The sequence below is a fragment of the Labrus mixtus genome, chromosome 5 (genome assembly GCF_963584025.1).
Source record: "Labrus mixtus chromosome 5, fLabMix1.1, whole genome shotgun sequence".
NCBI lineage: Eukaryota > Metazoa > Chordata > Actinopteri > Labriformes > Labridae > Labrus > Labrus mixtus.
Window position 1 is genome coordinate 16994249 of NC_083616.1, and position 27030 is coordinate 17021278.

A 27030-nucleotide genomic window follows, 5' to 3' on the forward strand; every position below is an offset into this window, starting at 1 on the left:
ACACTCGATCTTCTTGGAAAAGGATGTTTTATAAAAAAAAAAAACAAGACTCCCATGACACACAGAGAAGGCTGATGATGATTCCAATACATTACAGTAGGTACATGTTTTTCTCAAAATGGGCAATACAAATTCTAACAGCAGATCCATAAGATATTCAAATCTCCAGACACTCAGTCATTGGTTGGTTGATTGATGTTGAAAAAGACACGTTTGTTTCAATCAGTAGTTCTGCACTCATGAATCTGTATTATCATCTGAGTGCTCCTGAACATAATCCTTGATTAACCGTTTTTTTTGTGTGAAAATGAAACAATGTTTAATTTGTTATAATGGAGCAGAAGTTGTGTCTCTGTGTATATAAGCTCTGGGTATAGAATGTGCAGTGAAATAAAGGATTAATATGTATTCTGTCACCCGTCCCATGTGTTCAAACTAAAACAAATTAAAAGATACACATCCTCTTTTCTATCATGGCATTCAATGTAACAGTAAACTGAACACTGTTTCTTGGTGTAAAGCATAAAATAAATATTTTATGGCTCAAACAACAATAAATAATCTCCATTTTATCATACACATCGAGCAGCAGTTATATCATACCTCATGGTGATGGGGTTAATGGCTTGCCTAAACCGTCAAGGAATAACAGCCAACTTTGATTTGTATAGTCTGTCCATACAACACGTCACCATCAAGGCTTCCAGTTTTCTATCCCCAATAAATAATTACCTACAGCTTCGACGCTCATTTTAAATCAGGAGTTAAGTTTGTACTGACTTTCCACAGTTTAGAATTCTTCATATTGTACAAACTGTAAAATATCAGTAAAACGGATCAACAGAAACGTGCACTAATTGGTGGTGCAAGCAGCAGCGAAAGGAATGACTTTAACGCCTTTGTTACAGTTTGTCAGACTGTCATAGGACTGGTTTGACTTGATTTAAATGAAACTTTACAGATCATGAACCTTTTTCTTCTTTAACAGGTTCTCCAATAAGGAGACATGGTCGACAGTATCTAGATATCCTAACACATCAGTGCTGAAGATCTTATTCAAAAAGCCATAAAGCCTCTAATCCCTCGGTTTAAGGCCTTCAATTTACTTTCAAATTTGACTGCAGGGATTGAATGTGGCTTCAGGTTCTTTAAGAGACAGAGGAACCCTTTTTATAAACATGTCACTGTGCACGGGGGCTGTGTTGTGTTGAAAAGGACAACAACCTTCAAAATACTGACAAAGTGTTGGAACATCATAAATATGAATTTCATTTTTTTTCAAAGCAGAAAAAGTAAGGTTTCAAAGTCAACAGCAATTTCATTACCAAAAAACAGTCAAAAGAAAAATCAATGAATGAAGAATGAAACAATCAATCATCAAACATTTTCCCATCCCCATACATGTATACGTAAATGGTGAAGTTGGACCAACATAATAACCCCCCCAAAATGTTTTGTTAGCCTTTTAAGCAAACTATTCGATTGGTCAGTAAATGGATCAATATTGACTTGTTGCAACACTTCAATATTTAAGTTTCTTAATTTGAAGCCTTGCCCTAATCCAGGCACCAAGTTAGCGCAGCGACTTGGAAAAGGAGAAGAGATATTTTTCATCCACATGGTTAAAAGAGTCTTTGAGGTTTGAGGAAACACCTTAGAGAGCGCTCAGTGTTATTCAATGAACTTCTATGTCTTTTGAAGATGTTGAGGTATTTTCAGGTCTAAAAAAAAATTTACTCTTAGAACCGGGATTTAGAAATAATCGAAAAATCATGAGAGGAACGAACAGAGGCTGCTGCCAACCATGAAAACCACGCGATTAAAAATGCATGTAAGCACGGAGAAGAGCTTGTCCACAGCCTTTGGGTCTTACAGTGAAACTTAAAAAGACTCAGAGGGTTTGTCATTAAAGTCTAACTTAATATAGTATTTAACTTAAATCTATAAATATCTATGATCGGTATTACAGAGAGCAGGAGGTGAAGTGTGAATGTTTGAAGATTACATTTACAGTATTTCGTTCAAACACATTAAAAGAGAAAATAGTCAATGGTGTAAACCAAGACCAGAGATCATTTATATGAATGAAGGGCACCGAAGGTAAATATAGCGGACGCTCAGTGATGCTGCATCTTATCTGAAAAAAGGCTTAGATCAAACTCTGGACTTGTCCTCACTTTTAGTTTCTGACTTAAGCTTTGTTTTGTTTGTTTTCGAACAGCATGCTGAGGATAAAGACACATCCGTATAGAGGAGAATCAAAGTGTACCCAAATGCCACCGTGTAGCCCTTCATTATTCTTCATGGTCGCTCCATATTTGGTCTTCAAACAGGATCATTTTACAAAAATATAACATCAACACACATAACAAAGTCCAGCTGGAAGTTGACACTTGATTTAAAATTCCACTTGAGGTCCATAGAGATTTGTTTTTTTGGTGTGAAATGAATGAAGGAAAGAGAAGGGTTCAAGTCTGGAGAAGAAGAATCAAGACTAGAATATGTTAATAATACAGCTGCTAAAACCTGATTGTGCTTTTCCCACCTACTGAGGAAGCGCTAAGAGAGTAAGTGACAGAAATTAATCTGGATCTACTGAATGTCAACAGTTGAGGCTAAAAGATGTCCAGTGAGGAGAAGAGAAAACGTGAGAGCAGTTGTAAGCCTGGAGAACAGAGAACATTTTCAGTGACTGGGTTGGTGTTGCACGTCTGCAGCTCGTCTCTTTTGACTGAATGATTCCTGCTTTAGGAGATATTTCTGTTACTGTAACTAAGCAGAAAAGGGATTTATAAAGGTTGTAAAGAAGGCTGCCACAACCACTGCTCAGGATCTACTGCATCTGGGAACTGCACATGAACGTCTCAAATATTTTTTTTGATAAGGAGTGTGCGTACCTGCCGCACAGCAGCCAAACTCCCCAAACGCCAAAGATCCTGAAAACTGAGACAATGAGAGGAAAATAAAGACAAATAGTTCTTGTATCTGTCCCTCCACTTGTAGTCAGTTGAAACTGGCACAAACCAGCTGTCATGTCAGTTTCATGTCACACTTGTAAGCGCTGCTGTTCGTCCAGAGGAGTCGGCTGCTAGACCAGCTGGATCTGTCCAGAGAAGGTGGTGAGGAAGAACATGATGGCGAAGCCTGTCAGTAGGCCGGCGTTCTGGATGGCGAAGGTGAGGAGAAAGCTGCTGCCGCCGGCGTCTTCTTCCTCACGACTCACCTCGTTCATCTCTGGGAACTGAGAACAACAAAGCAGATAGAGAAGGACCTTTTTGAGATTAGTCAAACGATTAGGAACGCTGACGCTCATGAAAATGGTTTCACGCTACAGCAGGACTCACTCCACTGACAGCTACGAACTTGTAAAGAAAACTTTTAGTGTGTTGATGGACCTTAAAAATGGGGGCAATTACCAGGCAAAGAGGGGTTAACAAAAGATATCATGGGGTTGCAAATTTGTAAAGTTAAAACTACAGCATATTAATTAACTATATTCATTTTTTCTATAAGTGTTAACTTAGCAGGAGCTAGTAAAGAAGAAAATTGCTTGTTTACCTTTGTTAAAATACAAATGTCTTTTTCCAGTAAATTAAATTAAAGTGATGATTTCTGATAAAGAACTCTTATCTTATTGTCCTTTAAGAACTCTTATAAAAACAGATCCACCCTGTCCGCATGTGCACCACATCCCTTCCCCCAAAACACTGACCATGTCTGCCAGAGCGATGTAGAGGAACATGCCTCCTGCCAGAGCAAAGATCCAGTTGGGAGAGAAGCTGTTGCCGGCCAGGATGCCGAAGCCCATTCCCAGATAACAGCAACAAGCTGACAGGAAGTTGAAGAACAGAGCCTGCTGTATGCTCATGCCGGCATTGAGTAGGATCACAAAATCACCTGGTGACAAGAGAGAGAGAGAGAGAGAGAGAGAGAGAGAGAGAGAGATGCATGAAGACAAGAAAATGTTTCTAAATCTGTTGGTGCATTTTTTGTTCAAAGCACCAATGTTATAGTTTTGGAAAGTTTGTATTCGTGTTAGGTTGTGTTTCGGAGGAAATATAAAAAAATATATCATTTTACAGATTGAAAATCCTGACTAACCCAGCTCGTGTGGAAACTCCTCACACAAGATGGCCACAGAGGTGCTGACGCCCTGGAAGACCGAGGCGGTGAAGGACGCTCCAATAGCCAAGCCGTCAATGAAGTTGTGCAGGCCATCGCTCAATGTGATCATCCAGGCCAGCGTGCCGATGTCAGAGTAAGCTGTCCCCTTCAACCAATAGCAGCCACCCCTGTTGCCAGAGCGACCGCCGCTGTCAGGGCTCTGAGAGTCCTGAGTGTGAAACCCACCAGAATTTAATAACAAATTATAAACAAGGTTATGTTTATGAAATAAGGCAAAGAAAATGCTTCAGATCCAGATTTTGAAGCTAACAGTATATGATGATTTTTTTTATGAAACAGGTTTAATATGCTGATAGATAAGAGTGGTTAAAAAATAAGCTTCTTCTGACCAGAGGGGCTGATGGACTTCACCGCTTTATAGGAAAGTCTTTATTTCACTTTTAAAATCGAATTACTTTGGTAATATAATTAAAAAAGGAAAATTACAAAAAGAAAAAAAGAAAAAAAAACAGGTTGTAGTCTCTCCCTGTCTTACCTCTGGTGTCTGTGCAGGACTCAGCATGAGCTCTCCCTCTCCTAAGTCCACCTTGCCCAGAGCCAGACCGGGGGCTCCGTTCTGCTGCAGCTTCTCCTTCTCCACGCTTTCCACATCCCCGTCAGATTTCGAGTACTGATCTGATCCAGAGTAATGACTGTGTCCGTGGCCCTGAGACACAGAGATCATGGTCAATAACTAATGTTGAACAGAAAATGAAAAACTACAAGACATGGGTGCTGTTTGAGTTCAACCAGTAAACTTGTAACCCATATACAGAAGCTGACACACTAGACACACTGACGTGTTGTTTTTGTCGCATCCACGATGAACACAACAGTTTAACAATCCAGTTAGATACTGTTTCTATAAGCATTGATCAGACTTTTGATTTGAACTTGATTCTGAGTCAAACTATTATCCTGCTCAAGACACATTTGTGACTCTGTGCTCTGAACACAAAAACAAAGACACTCAGTAAAAACTTTAAAAAATGTGCTGATACCAAAATCTAATCATAACTAACACACACCAAAACACTCAATAATAAGGTTACATCAAAGCATTCTCTTGAATCATGTTGCCCTACGCAGGAGCCTCTCAGGCTGCATTTACTCTGAGGATGAACTGTTAAAAACAAACACTAAACCTGGAGATTAAGAGTTCTACAAGGACAGTGGTTGTTTTGTTACTGTTCTGTGTCCCCTCTCCATCAAACACTACAATAGTCCTCTGTATATCAAAAATAATTGCTAGTGACAGATGTGGAATTGTTCATTTTTGCAACAAAATGAAAAGCCTGAAAGCAGCGCTGCAGGTGGCAATCCGGGTCAGAGAACTTGTGTAATAGGATCAACAGCTCGTAGTGTGAGCTGTTAAGCAGCCTGGCTGGACCATATGGCTCCAAGTATCGTAACCACAAGGTGGAGCAACTGTTCCCAAATCACCCTGCTTGAATTCCCCGAGGCTTTTAGAGAATTCAGCAGCACTGAAAAGCTGTATGAACACGTGCAGGTTAGAATTTCAATCAAGCTTTTTTTTTTTTTTTTTTTTTTTTTAGAATTTATTAAATAAGAGAAAATCTGCAAAGTTGGAACAGTGACATCCATTTAACAAGTGACCAACAGATTCATATTGCAGCCATGGAAACCTTTTATAACAAGTGCTACATACAATGATACTGCACTCACGCAAATATGCAGCTAAAACACAGCTGCCAAACGGCCAGGTGCCAAAAACCAGACACATTGGAACAGCACGCAGTCAATCCTGAATAGAGAACTTAAAAAAAAACAACCACATGCCCACTAACCACATCGCCACACAGTCTAGAGTTCAATACTCTTATAAAGGGAGGAGTAGGAAAACATCTCGCTGTCCAGAAATGAGCAAAAAGATCAACATTTCTATCGACTATAATTTAAAACATATATGAAACATCACCAATTTTTTGTAAAGTCATAATGACAACTGAGACAGCCAGCAAGCCATGTCTTTGGCCTTCTTTTGCTAAATGATTAGGTGGATAACACTTAGGTAAGGTAAGGTAAGGATAACATTCATTTAGCAATAAAGCTCTCTTAATTTGGGTTTTTAAATAAATTCAGCTGAATATTTAAAAAATAGAATGAGGACAAGTCAATCCTTAATTTGTCCAGAAAACAGAAAAAAGTATAAAAATACAAAAAAGAATAGCATGAGTAGCTGGACACTGTTCATAATCAGCATATGTGCTTGATGACTCAATTGAATCCTCCATTGTTTTCACACTAATATGGCTTCAGTTCCTGTTTCTTTACGGATATTATATTTACATAGGGGAGGAGTGGGGGTCCTTGCCTGGTGCCCCGTGGCAGAGTAACATTTTTGCTCATGGATGACAAACACTAAACGCTGCAGATGTATTGCTCTGCAAAGTTAAATATTTTTGGTCCATCTGTTGACTTTTCAGGAATGGTGAAGTGAAGAATGACTTCTAGTAAACTCCTGAGGGCACAACTGTGAACCTGACACACCAGATGTGGGGCCTCCCGTCTCAACGTTTTGTCCAACTTACTAAACCTGCCACGGAAGTACAAATACTACATGACAGAACTATTTCATTGTGCGTCATGGTGATGCTGATTGCTCTCATAATCTAAGTAAATGGAACACTTCCTGATAAAAGGTTGGCTTGTTACGATATCCTTAACAAACACTGAAGGATGAAACAACAAAGTAGGGTCAACATGAACAACCTTGTGGGGACAGGTAAAAGAACTTCTATTGTTTGACAAATTGTAATTGAAGTCCCACAGACATAAAACAAAGATTTTTATCTGATTTAATTGAACTGATACGGATATGCTTGTTGATCCCAGCAGTTTGCCATTTCCCCTTTACATGTATCTAAACATTTAACTGTCAATATCATTTCCTTCTCGCAGTGTACTCACCTGGTCTTTCTGTTTGAGAAGCACTCGGAGGACTTTTTCGGTAAAGAAGAAGAGGTAAAATCCTGCAAACACCACAGCTGACTTGGACATGTAGAAATCCACCATGGGGTCAAAACCAAAGGCCTACGATTGAGAAAATAAGATGATGTCAGCATCTGACGAAAACTCAAACTAGCTCTTATTACATCATTACTGACATACATTAAACAAAGTTCATAGGTTTTAAAAAGGAGGTGTAATTTTATCAATTGGCAATTGTAAGAGAAACATTTAGCATGTGGTTTTGAGAGTGAAAAATAAGTGATTGTTGAGCCGTTTGTTTTGAAATCTATGTGGGTCAAGGCTGTGCAGTCAGCTGTCTAAAAACAAGAGAAAGAAAACATTTTGCTGTGTTTTGATTTGCTTTCACAGTGAGCTGCTCTTATAAAAGCATGTTTATCTCTTCTGAAAATGTCACCCAGCTAAATGTCTTTGGACAGTTTTATTATTTTCCAATGAAAAACTGAACAGCAACCACCAACTGAGCTGACGTGATTTTGAGATATTTCAGAGCACTCCCCGTTCTAATGGAAGAACTGCATCATGGACGTAGTCGACTCACGTCAAACTTCATGAATGAATGAACACTTCAGTTGAGAGGTGTTTTCTTTTTTCACGATTCAACCCACCAGAAATGATGCAATGACTTACAAAACTGATGTAAAGCTAGCCTGATGGGTGTGAGCAGTTTGTCTTTTAAATGCTGTCTAGACAGACAAATGACTGTATGGGAATACACTCTGACTTTTAACTTTAGTCCGTGTGTTGACATACACTGAAGCTCTCTTTAATAAAACGTTGCTTATCGAACGTTATCTTAATCAGAAACCTAAGGAGATCAATAGATAAATAACCCTAAGATTAGTAGAACATTTCATAGCCTACTTTATGACAGTACTCCTATCTTCTTTTCTTTCAGTTTTAACATAAATGTTTAAAATGTGGAAAATATAATATTAGGAATGTGGTTAGGAGGGGAGATTTTGTTTGATGCTAAACCCAGCCAATCAAATCAAACACAGCAACAAGTATTCCTCTTTTTTGCTCAGCAGCCCTGCACAGCTGTGGCTCTGTGAGTCACAGCAGCATCAACACTACCTCTGGGATGAGCTGAAACAGGGCGTTGGAGTACAGCGTGCCAATGGCCAGGGCTATGAAGAAGAGCAGCAGCCGCTTGTAAAAGGTTTTCCTCATGAAGGGCACCACGCTGGCCCCCACCAGCGAACACAGAGAGATGAGTGTTACACACAGGATCCCATAACCCCACACTGATCAACGGAGAGAAGGCAGAGAAAAGATAAGAGGAAGATGAGAGAAAAAAAAACATAGAGGCAGGTAGTTAGTTAGGAAGTCATTTGACCAGATTAATCACCACAGTGAGGTAAAGAACAAAACATTCGATACCACCAACCCGTTTATGTCCCTAAAGGGGGGAAAAGGGATTTGAAAAAAATCAACCTGAGAAAAAAAATGAAATTTAAAAGACACTAACAACCCTTTTGTCCATTGATCAATAGAAGTAACACCACCTTTCATTTGCAAAGAAGATAATAGTTTGCTGTCTTTTGAAGCAGCCTAATGACACCATGCATTTCTTTTCAACAGGGAAGGAAGTGCGAAGATACAATTACAGACACACACACACACACACACACACACACACACACACACACACATTCAAACACTTTGTCCTCATCCACTAAGGTGCATCTACTGTCCTAGCCTCAGGGTGCACTGCAGACAAAAAAGGGGGCTAGTGAACCTTAAATAGCCCAACAGTAGCAAAAGGAGCACTGCTAAGACGGGATCCCATTTCAGCTTGAAGGACACTGTGCGTTACTTCTCAAGGATTGTCTTACAGAATTGTTCTCACAAATAAGGGAGTATTGGGGAAACCTGTTTTTAAATCTATTTGGCTGTTAATATGCTGCAATGGCAGTAGAGAGAGCTGATCTGATTTCTCCAAGAAAAACCACATGACTGGCCTAGATCTCAATTCTGAGGAAGGGTCAGATTCAAAAACAAAACTCAAACACACCCCTTGATGATTAGTGATGCAGTGAGGGTAGAGGAAAACGAAAGAGCCTTCCACAGTGCTTATTGGAGCTGGAAAAAACACTGCGAGGAAACAAAGGCAGGAAGCAGAGGATATAGATATGACCACATGACAGACAAAGGAGCTCTGGGCCAAAGGTGCACTCGTTTTATAAACAGCCATGCAGCACTGCAGTGAACTAAATTGAATTTTTGTGTTTGTTTCATGGGAAGCAAAAACAAAAGTTTTATGGGCTGTGAATAAGGTGTAGACGGAAAGGTGTCGGGATGGATGGGTGGATGGCAAACCTCTGGCAGGAGCTGCAGGACGGCAGAGGAGAACAGTGTGCCAATGGCAAGAGCGATGAAAAAGACGAGTATGTGCTTCATGAAGCGCGTCCTCATGAGAGGCACGATGAAGACTCCGGTGAGGGCGAAGGCATTGATCACACTCACACTCAGGAAAGAAAAGCCCCACACTGGTGGTTTGAGTGACAGGTGAGGGCATGGAGGAGAAAGGTGGAACATTAAAACAAACTGCCATGCTTCATATGTGGAAATGGAGCTGTGAATACAGATTGAGCATTAAAAACAACAACATACAAGCATTTGTCTTCTGAATACAATCATGGTGTTATATTAGCCAGGAACTGCTTTTTTTTTTTACTACCTATCTCAAGACAGCTGCTGGGCATGAAGTGCATGAGTAGTACTATTAAAAGGATGATACTACAAAATCAGCTGTAATAACTTTAAAACAGTTTGGAAGTAGCTGGTGAGGGGACGGATAGGTTTGTCTTCAACAGGACCGGAGATGTGTTGGATAGAATCCTGGATTTGATTAAAAAGGTATTTAAAGAAAAGTCACAAAAGCATCAACCTTAAATAAAAAGAACAGACAAAGATGTATAAGTCAGAGAGATCTGCAGTGGGGATGAACTTCTTTGGCATCTGCCTCCCTGCTGCTTGCAGATCTCTACAGTCCCTGCAAAGAAAACGGCTCACGAGCCAAAATAAGCTGCCCTTAGGCGGGGAGGCAAGGTTGAGACGAGCTGAGGGCGTATCAGCGAATGGTAAAAGGATAACACATTTGACCGTGGAGAGGGGGAGCCAAAGCAAGAGCTCAGCATGGCTACATAAGTTAAGTTGGTCTTTAACGATATCTGTTGAGAACCGTATTCACTGGATTTGTCCCACCTGTGTTAGAGGCAGTAGGCAGCCAAAGTGCACCAACAAAGACCGTGCTTTAAAAAGGAGAATAATGTTTCTGATGCGGAGGGAAACCAGAACAACTGGAGGAAACCTGAACAAGCCCGGGAGAGCATGGATTCAAACAAAGGACCTGCTTGCTGTGTTTCATGACTAACTGTTGTTCTATTGTAGAACATAATGTCAAGCAGAGTCTACATAAGTGTTGTTATTTTTCTCAGAGTAATAAGTAGGACGAACGATCCAGAAACATTGCTGCTCAGTGCTTTCTGGCATCATGTTGTGAGCAGTGTGCTGCAGACTTGGGGGGGGAAAAAAAACTCCCACATCATGTTGACCCATTCTCCAACTTTGTCATTATCAAGGTTTCTGTACCAGTGGCAAATTTAAAATACTCAAATCAAAAGCTTCACTCCACATTTTTGGGAATGTCACATCGAGTGCAGATGCCAAAACTACTTCCAGGGCGTCTAAGTGGGTGTGTATAATGGGCAGTATGTTTGGAGTTACAGCGGCTCAGCAGATGAAGACAAGGAGCAGTTTGTAGCTGGCCGGCTGTTCTGTTTGACCTGGAAGAGATCTCTGCTATGTACTAGGGATGTTGATTGAGGCAGGATTTTACAATCTGAAGGATGTGTTTAAGCCATACTGAGATATGCAATCTGAGACTTGGCTATCTGTGTGCATGCTTATTTTGGCTTTCATCTCCTTTGGGAAAATTGTGATATCACCATCGCTAGGCAACAAATAACACACATTTGGAGCTCAGATCAAATCCAAAAATGTGTTTTCAAGGTTTCACTGCTTTAGTCTTTTCACTGAATATATTTTGAACAGAAGATATAGTTGTAAGAGAGAAGATAGAACTGACAAAAACTAGTAAAAACTACTTAAAGAAAAACAACTGACAAAAGGGAAGCTGTAGAAAGATAAACAGAATTATATCACAAAAGAGTAATAAAGAGAATATAAGAAAAACACAACAATCATTATTCTACTGTATTCACAAAGTATCCGTACAGTGAAAAGACAATGATGATGAAGAGGTAAATCTCCCATTATTGACTGTGACTCCACAATAGACAAACAGTTACAAAGGGCCTAGTTATGCTCAGTAACTATTCAGTGCTCACCTTCGACGTCTGAGGGCCTGGGGGAGGCCAGCTCCTCCTCTTTATGTGCCCTGCAGGTGCCTGCATCCAGCTGCTGCAGCATGGTGGGACACAGCTTCTGTAGGCCCTGTCCATCCAGCTGTGACTGCTCACTGATGCTGTACATAGCTAACGTGTCTGCAGGCAAACACTGCAGGAATGAAAACATGGAAATACATCAGTTGAGTCGCAAAAAAAAAAAAGTTGTAAATAGGCAGAAAAAACATACGATAAAGATGAAAATGTTCATGTGGTGAATTCCATTGTTTGAGTATTTATCCAAGAATCGCATCCTAACTGTGAAGAAACCAGTTAAACAGCATTTCTATTGGGGGAGAACATATCGCGCCACAGAAACCAGCAAGCAATATTAAGCAGCTCTTTTAAACTGTGTCAAACAAAGTCTTTTCACTACAGAACCGATTCCGCAATCACTAAATTAGTCAGAGACCAATCGGAAAACTCAGAAAATGTATTATTTTTTAGAGAATTTTAAGAGACCCCAAACATCAGGTTAATCATATCAAATGTGAGAATTTGATGTATCAGTGTTTTAAACACAGGATTTTTAGTAGAATTAAAAAGTATACTGAAATGTTAAATGTCAATGTAGAGTTCTGACAGATGTCACAAGGACAACTCCTGAAATTCATTTGTCTGAAATATGAAACCTGAAAAGTCACATCTAAAAGTCAAGAGAAACTGTATCTACATTAAATTTGACACGTCTATATTGGGACACAGAGGCCAGATGGAATTCAATCTTCAAGGACAAATAATGACAGTCAGCCGTTGAGAAGGATTTAGCACATAATAAAGTGAATTTTCCCCCTTTGAAAAAGCACTTTGGTAATAGAAATATTACTATGAGTTATTTTATATGAAGAAAAGAAAAAGCCAAAGTTCTCTGATTCCAGTTTCTTAATGTGAATATTGTGACAGTGACTGTAAGTAAAATGAATGTCTTTGGGTTGTGGAAAAAAGAAAACTTTTAAGGACATTATAGCAGGCTTTTGGAAACACTGATTGATCTTTTCACCTTTTCTATCTACTGATAAAACAACATATTGATTTATTTAGAAAATAACACATGTAATGTATTCAATACTTATTTAAACTTCTCATTCTTTCAAATGTAAAAGTGAGAATATTGGAATTCCACGTGTAGCAATATGAGTCTCTAAAACGTGTTAAAACGGGTAGTACACATTGTTGCGCACACATGTCTATACGTCACTAATTAGAGAGTGTAGTCACAGTTAAAGGCCAGAGGTTGCAGTTCTTCCTTTGTTCATTCATTGAGACACACAAACACAAAAGACTGACTCATCCTGATTCTATTTTCAGATCCAAACAGGTAAAGAAAGAAACCACAAAGCAGCATGAAAGTCCAGCATCTGAACTATCAGTGACTATCAGCCTATTGTTCTATTTGATTTTCACAGAAGAGCTTAAACCTTTGGACCGCTCACTCAGGTTAATCTATTCAAAGGCAGATCAGCTAGTGAGTCAATTGCACAGGACACAAAGCATGGGAAATATGTGAAACATTTCAGCCATGTGGCACCAGTGGCTCCTGCTTCTTCAAGATTTACCCTCCAAAAGACTTCACATTAGGGCTTACCTGGCGCACCTACAGGACTCTTTTGCTGGTAGAGAATAGTTATTGAGATAACAGAACGTAAAGTGGACATGATCAGGTCAACTTTTCCATGCTGTCAAATTATATTTGGTGATCTACCAAAGTTGCTTTATTGCTTTAGGTTAATACTTTTTTTCAGGTTCTGCCTGATGTTCAGCCACACCTCCCTTCTAGGTGTGACACATTGACAACTTTTGTATTGTATTGTCCCTCAATTAGATATTTAAACCAACATAATTGTTGTTTTAAGACAGCTTTATGCTGCATAGTTGACAACTTGTTCATGACAATATCTATGGAAATGTGACTTGAGAATGCATTTATGGTTTTAAAGCTGAAAGTTATTTGGAGGCATGGAAGTGTGCAGGCTTGATTTCTTTTTTATATACCAAATTTTAAAACAATCCTTTCTGATGGCTGATAACACGTTTCGCTAGTGTCATGTTATTACAGAAACAAACAGCATCTGGCAAAGCTGAACAACCGCCAACAAAAACAGATCCATTACTGAACTCCAGTGAACTACTAGTGAAAACTACGAAAGTGAAATTGTCAGATTTGCTGAATCTGCTGAAAGTCAGCTGATGGTGACAGTAATGAACAGTGGAATGCTTATACTTGTTGTAAAAACGGCCTTTAGCTGATGTTTGACTTTTCTTATGATTGTGTCACCAATTAAAATTCTCAATTTCAAAATAAAAGTCCAAGCTCAACCCCCCCGAAATGCAAACTTAATATCAGCAATTATTTCACAAATGTAAATCCTCAATTGAACTAATTGTTCAATACTCTAAGATCCAATAATGTAAAGGTAAATAAAAACATTACATAGTAACATTGGAATGAGTCTTCAGAAAAGCCCCTATTAGCCTTGACTAACACATAATCAGTGTGAGCCCAAATAAAGTGACATTTTTTCAAGTAATGGTTTTTTCTATACTTTTGGATTAGGAACTGTGCCAAAACCTTATTATGGCTCATTTCTTGTATCTTGTTTTTCTTATCATCCATCTTTATTTTTTGTTCTTTAATTAACTTCTTATTAATGTGCATTAATAACTCAATCATTTTTAACAGACTACCTTTTGTCACTCACTATTTCACTCTTTTGTAAAGCAATTTGAACTGCAATTGAATTTGTCTGAAAGGTGATATATAAATAAAGTTTGATTGCTTTATTGTTGGTAGCTTTTTCCTTGTTTACATTTGTAGATTTATGTACAGTAATTCTAAAATGACTGCTTCATGTGCACAGATATTATAACTGTCATCTTAATTATTATGGAACAGTCTCTCATTTAAAAAAAAAATCTAACTAAAAGCAAGTTTTGGCTCTTACCTTTGAATGGTTGGTTTTGAGAGGTGTTGTGGTTGGTGACTCTGCCATATTGTGGCCTTCTCCTTCTCCTCCACCTTCAACCTGATCTCGGCTGAGGTGGGCCAGCAGAGACCGCAGCTGGGGCACCGTGATGGTGACGTTGTCTCCATAGCGAGTCAGCAGGTCCTGCAGCACCTGGGATGCGGACTGAGTCTCAGTTAAGCCCTGACCTGTCGCTGGACCGAGGGCGCAGAGAAGCACAGCCAGAACCAAGATCTGCTTGAGGAGGGTGATCGTCATAGTGACACGGCCATGAGGGGGCCAGAGAAGCATGGCGTCTTCACAAGCTGGAGGACAATAACCTGTGGGGGGAGGGGGTGCACAAAGGAGAAGAAGATGAACACTTAAACTAAACTTTCAACTTGAGATATTTCTTACTGTTGGCTGCAAGCGCCAAGAAATGAAACAAACTGGTTAACAAGTGAAAATAAATATTTGACTAAAAATAAAGAGCTTTGTTTGACCTGGCAAAGAAACAGTTGAGATTCCTTCATGCAAAGACAGAGGGTTGTAAAAGATATTAGTTGAAAAGTCACTTCTATAGTCTTTGACAAAAAATTCAGCGCATTATATCGATTTTTTTTAAATCACAACTGACTGTTGATCATTAGGGAAACTGTGGGCAACTTTCTTTCTTTTTTTTTCAGTTTTTCTGCGTCCCCTGAGGAGAAAGCGAGAGTCTTATCTTTCTTGTTGATCCTTTCCTTTATATTTTTGTTTACATATCTCATCCTGCTTCCATCTAACTGGTGAATGGATTTCTCACAACGGACCTTCAGCAGTGGAAATGGAAACAAAGCTTTTGATTTTTGGTCTAAGAGCAGTAATCTCTACATCATACAGTAGCAAAGAGAGGAATTCAAAATAACTAACAATTAATCAATCTTGTAGCTGCTGGTATGTTTGCTTCTGCAGGTCAAACAGGGGGAATTTGTATTTCTTTAAGACTATTTCATAACCCTTTAAAATCCCCTCACATTAGGTTTAAGTTTTGCCAAATGTACAAATATAAATCTGCTGCATGTGTATGTGATTTTCTCAATCCAAAAACCTGTAGACAGTAAGAGTTTTACAGCACATGAAAGGATGCATTGTTTACCCCGCTATATAAATGTATTTAGTCTCATTTTACTTTCTCTGCATTTCATACTGTCATTTTTTGCTCACTCCCAGTCCCATACCAATATCTTTGAAAACCCATAACAAAAAGTACAGTCCCCTGCCTCCAATGCAATTCTAGCAGAAAATCTGCAGAAAATCCCTCATCCATTTTCTTTATTTTACCTTAGTTTTCTTGACAGAATGGGAAGTGTTTTTATGTTCCAAGACGAGCAAAATCCAGGATTAATATCAAATCATTGTGAGAAAAGAGTTTCTCTTGCATGGTGCAGCTGTAGGTAAGTGAATAACTAATTGTTCGGTACATCAGAAGTCAATCTTAACTGCCAGTGAAGCACGAAACAAGTGGACCCAAAGGCCCCACAAAACACAGAGAGAACAGGAAACCAGTGGGATAAACACAGACACTAATTACAGACAATTATAGCACACATGTATCCACCAGACACACCACGCAATCAGTCAGTCAGCCACAGTGACAAGAGTGTCAAAAAAACAGGAAGAGTTTACTCTAACACGTAACTAAAGCTAGACATGAACCGTTTCATTGTGAAAGGAAGATCGGGGCAAAGAAGTGCAAATTTGTTTTCTGATATGCACCAATATTAAAAATGTGTTTTTTTCCCCCTCTCCTGATCTACTATCAGTTATTTTGAAAGTGAATGATATAAAGTTTTATTAAAATGTGCTGTTTTGTTTTATGGTTTCTTATAACTTGCACAACAAACAAAAGAATTCCAAAAAATATGTATGTAGAGCAGCCAGAGTGGGTGAGACAGTGTTAGGATTTGTACTACATTAAGGGTGCATCTACACACACAGCTGTAATGTTCCTGTCCCCAGCCCAAACTCACAGAGCACTGATTCATTTCAGCAACCCCCCCCCCACCCACAGGTTCTCTGCAAGGCTGGGCTGAACACAGACCCATTCATTTTTCAAAGAAAAGCTCACCGTTTTCCACAAGGCATCTAATGATAGCTGGTGTGTAACGTGGCTGAGTTTAAGTCGGTCTGCCCCGAGGCTGCAAGCGTGCGGAGGGAAGCTAACAGGTTACCCACGAGCAGGAAAGGAGTCGCGGGAAAAGGCAAGCAAAGAAAAAGACATTCTTGAAGAGAGTAGTACAATCCTCAAGAGTGCAGTGAACTGAGGAGGAGCATAGAGAGGGGAGGGGGGCAATAAAACAGGTTTACAACTCAAAGGTAAGGAAGGAAGAAAGAGGAAAGGATGGGGAAAAAATAAAAGTTGAAGAGAAGAGGAAAAGTAAGCTGAAATGGGATCTTAAACTTTTCAGACTTCCTGACTTCTTCAACTAACAATCTCAGGATTCAAAATCCAGCACTGAGCCAAAACCACATCATTCTTTCCCTGAAACTGCAATGAGCATTCCCTGTTGATTGTTTTTCAGCTATAAAAAAGGAGAAAGCCACTTAGCTATAGCTGGCAGTGGAACATGACGCAGACATAATGCAGTCGCAAAAAATCTAATTCCAATGCTGTAGAGGACACATTTTGTATAGAAATGAACATAGCCCCTGGGTCTAAAAAATGAAGAAGCCACTGCAAAAGTGTCATAAACATGAATTCTTTCTCAAGGCCAGAAGGGGAGGAATGGTTGTGAAGAAGTCTACTACACAATGAACCTATTCTACCTTAATTTAAAAGCGCTGTACATTTTTTCCCAATAAGTATATGGTCTGTTCTAGTTTGAAGTCTTAACTTACTACTTAATTAACTTTATGAATTATGGTGTTAATTAGATAATAATAAACAATAGAGAAGGGTATGTTACCATGAACCTACTAATGCAAAGTTAGTAGTGCTTTCTTCTTTCTTTCCTTTCCAAATCACTCCACTCCTGACTCTAAGTCAACATCCAAAAAAAAAACAAATTCAAGGCTATATAAAACAGTAGTCCATGTGACACTAAGTAGTAATGTCAACTTCATATAAGCAGTCTGAAAAAACAAAGGACACTGACAGCCAGTATGATCACATTTCTGTCACTGAGAGAAACCAGAAAATAATTGCCTAATATGCCACAAGCTCTTCTAACTGCTGGGACGGCCTGGAGGTAGAGACCACACTCTTAAGCAGTCAACACCTTGCACAACTTTTACTGTGCTGCTGTAAGAAAATATGGTATAATATTCTTGTAGAGCACATTGGTAAAGGTGCAGCAATGCTCAGCAGATTTTCTTCTTTTAAAACGGTCAATCTGCCCGATTCCTCTTATTTCCCATTTGTGATCAGCCCACAGCTTTTTTTTTTTTCTACATATCTCTGAAACTCAAGGAGGCAAAAAAAGAAGAGAAGAGATCTCTGCAGCAAGTCACCCCCTCCCTGAGGATTTACTACCTCTCACAAATCTTCCCATGTACTTTCTCTAATGAAGTCTTGTCTAAGGTCACCTGGGGGAGAACTGGGGAAACTGGATACAGAAAATAGGGATAACTCCTTTATTAATCTTTTTAGATCAGATGTTTAGCTTCTTTTTTTTTTTAACTTTTGCCTGACACTATCTTGTTAAGTGTGAAGGAGCTCAACTGACCTTTGACCTCCCACTTGCAAGCTGTTGCAGTTTTGTTAGTGAAACAGGTAGAAGTGGAGAAAGGTGCTGTAACAATTAAATGACCATTTTTGAAAGTACATTTTTCCAGTTCAACTTGATTGCAAATTTAAGATCCATTTTCTAACAATTTGTTGGGGGAAATAAAAAGGACTTAAATAGTATTACCTTTGACTTTACAAAAAAATAAATGTTTTTTTACTCTGATGACTCATTCTGCACTCAGAGGCGCTTACAATGTTTTGACCAATTATTCATCCCAACATTATGTTCTGCCTTCTGTCTTGTGATTGGTTCTATCCTGAGTTGGAAATACGTCACACCTGGCAGTTCACAAAGTTTAATTTCATGGGGTCTTTAATCACAGTAAACTAATTCATTAAGTGTGATGTTACATCATCTTCAAATGTAATAACCATGCCATTGTTGTTATAAAATGCAAAATGGGATTGTCTGTTTTCAGCTAATTCACAGACCTGTTATTTAATCAGGTAAGTCCTGTTGACATCTGGCAGAAAACAGTTAAATAGAGAATAAAGTGTGTTGACGTATCGTGTTGTTTGGTGTCATATCGTGTCGTGTCATACTGGTCAGAAGTTGGCAAATGTACCACATTAAGGTCTCTCCCTTTCAAAAGCCGTTAAAGGAGTCAGAGGTATCTCTCTTCACTTCTATATTTATTTATTTAGAGAGAGAGAGAGAAGGGAGAGGCCAGGTTAGGTGTGTGAGGAACTTTCTAGGAATGACTTCTAATAGCAGCACAAAAACAATGTATGCCCTTTTAACTTGTTTACATTTGAGGTAGAACTATGTTGAAATATTGTTAAAGAAATGCACATGTCAAAGGCAGAAACACAGATAAGCACATTATTGTTTTCATGATGACATTTAAGCAGTGGCTACAATTGGCTACAATTATTGCAATTTATATAGGCGGCTTTTGAAGCCTATGTATCTTCTTTTATCATATAACTTCAACAAACCTCTCAAACTAACAGTGTCATACACTGACCTCTAACTTCTCTGCTTATCTGCACACTTAACATAGCATGCCTTATGCACATAGACACACACTCATCACATATCAAGTTCTTTATGTTATGTGTTTCATAAAAAGTTTGACATTTTAATCTCTAAAATATTTATAATTGTTCACAAAAACTGTAGTATCTCCTGTGCTCTATCCAGCATGACACAAGATAACTAGTTGGGGATATATTGCTGTAACCCATCTTGTTACCCGTGATGTTAGCCCAGGACTAGTTACAGACACTATGCACTCATCCCTAGATAGTCCTTCTTGTGCTATAAAGGTACAGCTGAGTGAAAATGAACAGTGATAGAGAGAAAGTCTTCTTCCCTGGCAGACCTTTGTCTTTGTCTCACTGTGAAGGCCGTCCAATCAAAACAATGCAAAAGCTGCTTTTAAATGTCAGCATGTCAGGTCAGAGTGATGTCGCGGCACACTCACAGAATCACTATGCCCATGCAGTTAAGAGTCCAAGGCCTTTTTGGAGCTGTGGAGATCAAGGGTGGTGGGAGGAGACAGACAGTCTGCAGAGACAGTGAAGTTAAGGCCTTTGCCATGATGTATGAGTTTTACATGAAGGGAAGAAGCAGAGGAGCAAGGAGGAAAGACAGGAAATCTTTAGTCTGTCTTTTCTGTCCTGCTTAATTTTGCCCTCTGACTTTTTTTTTTATAGGATTAGAAACTGACAAAATCTTAGAAGAAAGGAAACTGCTACAGCTCTAACAGAGGAACAGCTCAGGGTTTACCAACATGAGATTCTGCTAATTCAAACACTTCTTGGAAACACAAGGAAGTAAAGATTTCTGACTACAGGTCTTTGTTTCAAGGATTTACTTTACCTGTTTTCCCCTGGAATAATTAAAGTGCCGGTACAACTGCAACTACCACAAACATGCACACCTCTTAAATAAATTAGGAATGATGGTGAGCTAAACAACTTCTTCAAAGCTTAACTGTCTGCTTTGGAAGATGACCAAAGTCATGACTGGGCTGATAGAAACTTCTTCTTTTCATTTGTCACTCCCTTATCCTTTCTCGGTATTTACAGTTCACATCCTCTTCCCAACTGTAGAAACTATTTTTACTAATTAGTCATGACTTCTTGTCCTTTGAGATTAGGCATGTCTTTATGTGGAAGGCTGAATGTTGGGTCTGCAGAAATATCTTTTAAATTGATATATGGCAAAAATGCAATATCCAGGTGGAGAAGCTGCAAATGGGTTTCAAACACCATCAATCTTGGAAACTATATTGAAGTAAAAATTCAAATCTGTTGAGCAAGTATAGGATTAGAAACTGACAAAATCATATGCCTGTATTCCAGACAACCATAAACAATCGATAAATTACACTTACTGTACCACACCATCAATGAGAAGATTGACTAGGACTTAAGAAATACAACAATGCTTTTAACTGTGTTCAATGTAGCATTACACAGCATGCAAACCAGAAGGGCCTTTGTTTATATTTCATTCAACAGCATTCTGTTAGACAGTTCAAATGAAGCATGGCAACTTTTCATTAGTGATGATTACAAAGATCAAATAAGGGTAGGATCAGCAAATAGAAAAGATGTACAGCATCATCCACAGGGGAGGCCGAAGTGGACATTAAAACAACTTAAAATACCTTTAACAATCAAACGACTAAAAAATATAGAAATTTAGTCTTCAATTGTTTCATATCCTTGCAGTGGCTTAAAAATACAGACAGTGGAAAGAGAAACACATTTCTTTGACCTTAAACATTATTGTCACCAGGCAATCCGAGCACTGGGAGTCAAAAAACGATGATTACCAGCTTTTTCATCAGGTGTCAACCTGTGTTATCAGCACTACTGTCAAACCTCACACACCACAGTAGAGTATAAACACAACTCAGTGAGACTTTTCCGTCGTCATCACCAGTTTCTGAAGCTGACTTAGAAGAAAGGAAACCTCTACAGATCTAACAGAGGAACAGCTCAGGGTTTACCAACATGAGATTCTGCCGATTCAAACACTTCTTGGAAACAGAAAGATTTCTGACTACAGGTCTTTGTTTCAAGGATTTACTTTACCTGTTTTCCCCTGGAATAATTAAAGTGCCGGTACAACTGCAACTACATCAAACATGCACACCTCTTAAATAAATTAGGAATGATGGTGAGCTAAACAAGTTACTCCCTTATCCTTTCTCTGTATTTACAGTTCACATCCTCTTCCCAACTGTATTAACTATTTTTACTAATTAGTCATGACTTCTTGTCCTTTGAGATTAGGCATGTCTTTATGTGGAAGGCTGAATGTTGGGTCTGCAGAAATATCTTTTAAATTGATATATGGCAAAAATGCAATATCCAGGTGGAGAAGCTGCAAATGGGTTTCAAACACCATCAATCTTGGAAACTATATTGAAGTAAAAATTCAAATCTGTTGAGCAAAGATGGTTTGGCCTTCCCACAAAATGGGAATCATATCACAGTTATCTGTAATAAAATAAATCCACAGAATGATTTTTCCCCCTATCAAAATTGGATTTAGGGTTGGAGTAATGGCTAAAAACTGTTCTCACTTAAACATATTTGAAGTCATATGATAAGTCATATGATAAGGTTCTTCTCAGAATATTTTTCTAACCCAAATTGACTCAACATTTTTCTTTTAAAATAAGGTATAGGTTAAATAAGCATTTATTTGCTTTTGGGGACATGTTTGTTTGATTTAATGCCCGTGTCTTGAAATAACCTATGGTCTTTGTCACAATAGGATTGAGGCATTGCTGGTCTTTAAATTATTTGTTATCATGAAGAAAACAGAAAAAACAAATCGTCTATTTCAATAAACAATAAAATGTTCACTACAAACTACAAAAAGGAAAGTTAACAGTCTATATCATGATGATTACACATCTAGTCACTAGTCCAATGATCCACCATTAAAACTTGAAAGATACTGCAACACTGTCACTACAAACACTATTAACTTATTGGCTACAAAACAAGTGCTGAAACAAGGCCTGCCATATGTTGCCTGTTGGCTCAGAGTCAGACAGCAGCAGAAACAGTTCTGCTAAGTACTCCTTCTGCTGCTCCTTAAAGCTTCTCTTTCAGTCAGTTTCAGAGCAGAATTTCCAAAACTCTTGCTAACTCTAAAGCATAAAGCATAAAGCATACAGTACCTTTCATGAAAGGTGATGCACAAACAGCAACTTCCTGTAGTAGTTCTTACAGAAAACCTCGCAGCAGCTTGCTCCTCAAAAGCGGCCTTCCGTTGTCCTCTCAAGTCTGCACAATCATCTGTTGCATGCCAGGTCACTTTATATACTGCAAAGGGCGGGTTAAGCTGTGCATCGACTCATAAACCTTAACCCAAGGCCCATAATTACTGTGTCTCTCTGTCCTCAAGCTGATATCACCAACCGGAGACTGTCATTAGATGAGAGCGTGATGGCTGTGGGTAACATGTAGGTTCACCGAACACATTGTCCAAGTGCTCCACTCACCATGAGTGTGCTACAAAGGATCATTCACCTTAAATTAAAGGGTTTAGACGTGACTTGGCTTGATCTGGCTCCACCCCTCACTTTTACACAGGGGCCAGCTCAGAGGTCAGGGATTGCAAAGCCGCATAGCACCATTTTTAGAGACTTTTCTTGTTTTATAACAGGAAGCTTAGAAAAAACAACCATATTTTGAAAAGGAAATGTTAAAGTTTTGCTTGACTTAATTTGTGGTTATTCATTTAGATAATTTATTTATTCAGACATACAATTGGAACTTTGACCAATATATTAGCTGGCAGGTATTTTTGGGCAGATATGAGCCGCCATATCACAGATCAGTACCAGTGTACATCATTTCAAAATATGATATGTTAACTGCTAAACATAAAATTGAATGACATGAATATTGCTGCAGCACATGAAGTAGAGCATCTCATCTGAGCTCACCACTCTGACTGATCTTTAATGGGGTTATATTTAAGCAGAAGCCCTCTGACAAAATGTTCATGGTCATAGCAGTTTAAAAAAATAAGCCGATCCATGAAAAAGAAACACTTTTGCACACTATTAAATTCCCAACTGTCCACTATATCTCATATATTGGTGAACTTCTACCTCTTAATCACTTTCCCATATCATTAGACTCTATATGATAAGCTCTAAACCGGTCTTGTGAAAAAATAATCTGAAAATTCTGTACATTGATCAATTATGATCATGTGATGCCATGATTAACAGTCGGTCGCAAAGAATAATGCATTCTTTGCGTTGCGCACTTTTATGACAGAAAAGTCAGTCGGCTGGTCCTCCTGAACAGACTGTACATTGCCTGATTAAAATAAATATTAGTATGGTTTGAATTGAAGTAATTTTTTGGTCCTTTTTGCCTGTATTAGATAGGACAGCTAAAGAGAGACAGGAAATGTTGGGAGGAGAGAGTGGGGGATGACGTGCAGCAGAGGGCGGATTTGAACCCATGGCGGCTGTGATGAGGACTATAGCCTCCATACAAGGGGTGTGCAACATAACCGCTTGGCTATCCGGCAGCCCATGGTTTGCAATTTTCAACAATAAAACACTATTTTTGGTATTTTCCAAATTACACTTACTAGTACATTTTTGTCAGATCATGTACTGAACTATATTTTTGTCCTTCAAGATTTGAGGCTTGATTTCACCTAAGAAGACATTACAAATCGAAGATGACAGTAGTGCACAATTTACATCGGTTTTTTTTTTTTCTTCCTTCACGTCCAAACATTCTCCATATTGATTGCTACATCTGTAATTGGAGAACTTTTAAATCTACATCATTATCCAGTGTTGGCAAGACTCTACATTACATAAGCCCTGGAATTATTATATTAACATGCCAAAAGTTATTACAGTTTATTAAATATCCTAAAATACAATTTGAGTTTACTTTTGGCTCCTTGAGTAACATTTTTAATCCCAGAAATCTACTTATGATTATTTGTTCCTGCTTTTTCAATAAAGTGTTGCTCAAGATTTGCACACATTTCAGCCAATTGGTTTGACTTCTCCGTGGCTTTACACCAGTTGGGTAAAGTAAATCTCTGCTAATTCTCTACATAGTTTAACAATATGAGTAACATGTGATGTCATGTTTAATCAATAAATCCCAAAGAATAAAGCCCTCTTTTCATTACACAAGTTAAGGACAGAAAGTAAAGTGGGTTTTCTATCTGAACAAACATCCTGTACATTTCAGTAGAATCAAATATATTCATGGTTGAATATGGATATCAATCAAACAATTTTCCACATGTTTTTAAAACTTTTACAACCATGAAAATACGATAACTACTCTAACTTTGTCATGGCCGTTGGCCACATTATGAACAATATCAAATACTTTAAGTTCTTCATGAGATTAGGTTTGTTTTCACATTTCAGAGCAAAATTGCTTCACAATCTACCTAGAAAAAGTCAACTTTCACTCTGGTTGAACATTTGCCACTATATACTTTTACCTCTAAAATAGTATCCCTTTAAAGTCATGTTCTTTGTTTGATAAGCTCTAGAAATATAATAATAAAATTCCAATAGTTATTTTAAGTGATGTAAAACCTTAGAATATTACCAATTTCTACTTTTGGCTGCAACATAAAAAAGTCAATTTATATTGCTGTAGATATTTATATGAATGTTGACCTCATTTCCCTTTTGTCCCTCTAGGCATTGCTCAGGATTTACGCAGAATAATAATTTCCCTAAATTCTTATTGGCACTAAACCCGACTTGTAAAAGAAATCATTGCAAATTCTGTGGAAAAAAAAAGTATTGGAGTTATGTGTGATGTCAAGACTAGTGCACTAAGCCCAAATAATAAAGCTTCTTTGCATTACAAACATTAATAATGTTTTAAAAAATGAAGAGGGAAATTGTATTTATAACTAAGCTTACTGTTGCAAGAATGGCTTTGAATGTGCAGTGGGGGACAGCTACCTTCCCACCATGCATTGCCTTGCATACGTTTTCAAACCCCTTTGACTTTCACCCATTTCATAGTGTAAAAACCTGGAATTCAAACAGACTTTTTTGGGGTCTTTTTCAGTTTTATCAACAAACAAGAGCTGTACACAAAGCACACATTTGTTATTACTTGATGTCAATGGGTGCCACCTTCTTCTTGGATCTTATTGGTTTGACAGCCAAGCACATCCATTGATTTTACCCACTTTTAATCGTCAAATAAAATACTTCATCCTATTAAAGAGCATAAACTATTTTCTGTCAGTCAATTACGACTTATTAAAATCATCTAGTAACATGAAAACATTGGTAAAGTTCATGGGGGTTGAGAAATGAAAATCACTGCAAAACAAAGTGCAATGTTTTTCAAACTTTCAGATCTTGAAAATATTTTAACTTCTCAAGATGATATTTTCAAAACAGCTCAAAGTTCCATCATATGGATCCTGATATCCTTAACAGTAAACCTTTACCTCTGAAATGTCCCACTACAAAAGTGTTAAATAAGCTCAGGAATTGCAATAGAAATCCAAAAGAATTTACAACTACGGTAATTTAAAAAAAACTAGAAAATCAAGTTTATTTGGCTGAAATGACAATATCTTAGAGCCACAACATTTTTTTTTTACTTGATTTTTTCCCCCATGCCGTCATTCACAAAGGTAATCCCCATGATTTCCACATAGCCTACTGCAGGAGATTCAGATGTTTTACAAAAGACATCTAGACAGTCTGTACATAGATTAAAAAAATAGAAGCTTGTTATGTCAAGATAAGTGTATTTATCAAAAGAATAAAGCTTTCATTTGATGACAGAAAGTCAGGTTTGCATTTTTTTGTATGTTTGCTCATATAATCAGATTTGATGTTTGGAAAATAAGGACGTGTTTGTGACACACACACACACACAGACACACACACACACACACACACACACACACACACACACACACACACACACACACACACACACACACACACTTATGCTTATTACTCCAGTTTCATTATGATTTACAAGTAGAAAAAAGAACAGCTCTCATGAAGTCCTAGATGCTACTATGACTTTAAGATTGCTCATAGGCAGCATTCCACAATTTGTATCCCGAGCCTTAACACATGCACACGTTTACACACACACGCCCCATTCCTACACCACTTATTGTCTCATGTACAAAACTAAAAGTGTATCAAGTCTACCTTGATGAATAGCCACATTTGGTTAGCTTCTACCACAAGTCCTTCATTCAGCTACGCACCTTTGACGGCTTAGCTAACAGGTCCGAAAACCCTCAATGTGTAAGAATAAAAAAAAAAGTCGTATTCAAGGCTGGTAAGGTATGAGCTGGTTAAAGTGGCTAGCTTGTGAATAGTCAGGTAAATGAGCTTGTTATTAGCCGTGTGAGTTAGCTTACCCGGTGATGCTGCTTGAACGTCAACTCTCCTCAACAACAGCGTCCGTTCTGGTTCCCACTCAGCGGAGATGTCACATTAGGAGAAGGTAGATGTCAGACATGAGCGGTATATAGTATCCGGCAGGTTCAGTCATTCACACACTGACGAGTTGTTTTTATCTCCCGTGTCGTCCTCCCATTCAAACAAACCTCACAGCAGCAGCAGCGGCGCGTGGAGGATGTGAAGGGGTCATCTTCAGCAGTGACGTCGACGGTGGTATCCGTTTTCAAAATGACCGTGTCGCCCTCATGCGGTGGAAACTGTGTACTGCACTGTGTACTGCAATACAGAGCTCAGAGGTGCAGGCCTACATACTCTGTAAAAAATAAACT

The 27030-nt window shown here is 38.5% G+C and overlaps 1 protein-coding gene across 3 annotated transcripts; it reads right to left on the reverse strand.

Annotated features, from left to right (window-relative positions):
* Positions 1–10: 10 nt before the first annotated feature.
* On the reverse strand, positions 11–26895 carry slc39a14 (solute carrier family 39 member 14). 3 transcript variants are annotated; one of them, XM_061038252.1, is made up of 9 exons: positions 26659–26895; positions 14510–14850; positions 11511–11679; positions 8233–8402; positions 7096–7218; positions 4661–4831; positions 4102–4333; positions 3713–3897; positions 11–3241 (listed from the first exon to the last, which is right to left on the reverse strand). In XM_061038252.1, exons 2-9 carry the CDS (start codon positions 14819–14821, stop codon positions 3089–3091), a joined length of 1515 nt encoding a protein of 504 aa, XP_060894235.1. In that variant the 5' UTR covers positions 14822–14850; positions 26659–26895; the 3' UTR covers positions 11–3088. The 3 variants fall into 3 exon arrangements, with proteins under 3 accessions (XP_060894235.1, XP_060894234.1, XP_060894232.1); XM_061038251.1 differs by lacking the exons at positions 8233–8402; positions 26659–26895 and adding exons at positions 9478–9647; positions 22427–22747; XM_061038249.1 differs by lacking the exon at positions 26659–26895 and adding an exon at positions 22427–22740.
* Positions 26896–27030: the final 135 nt, after the last annotated feature.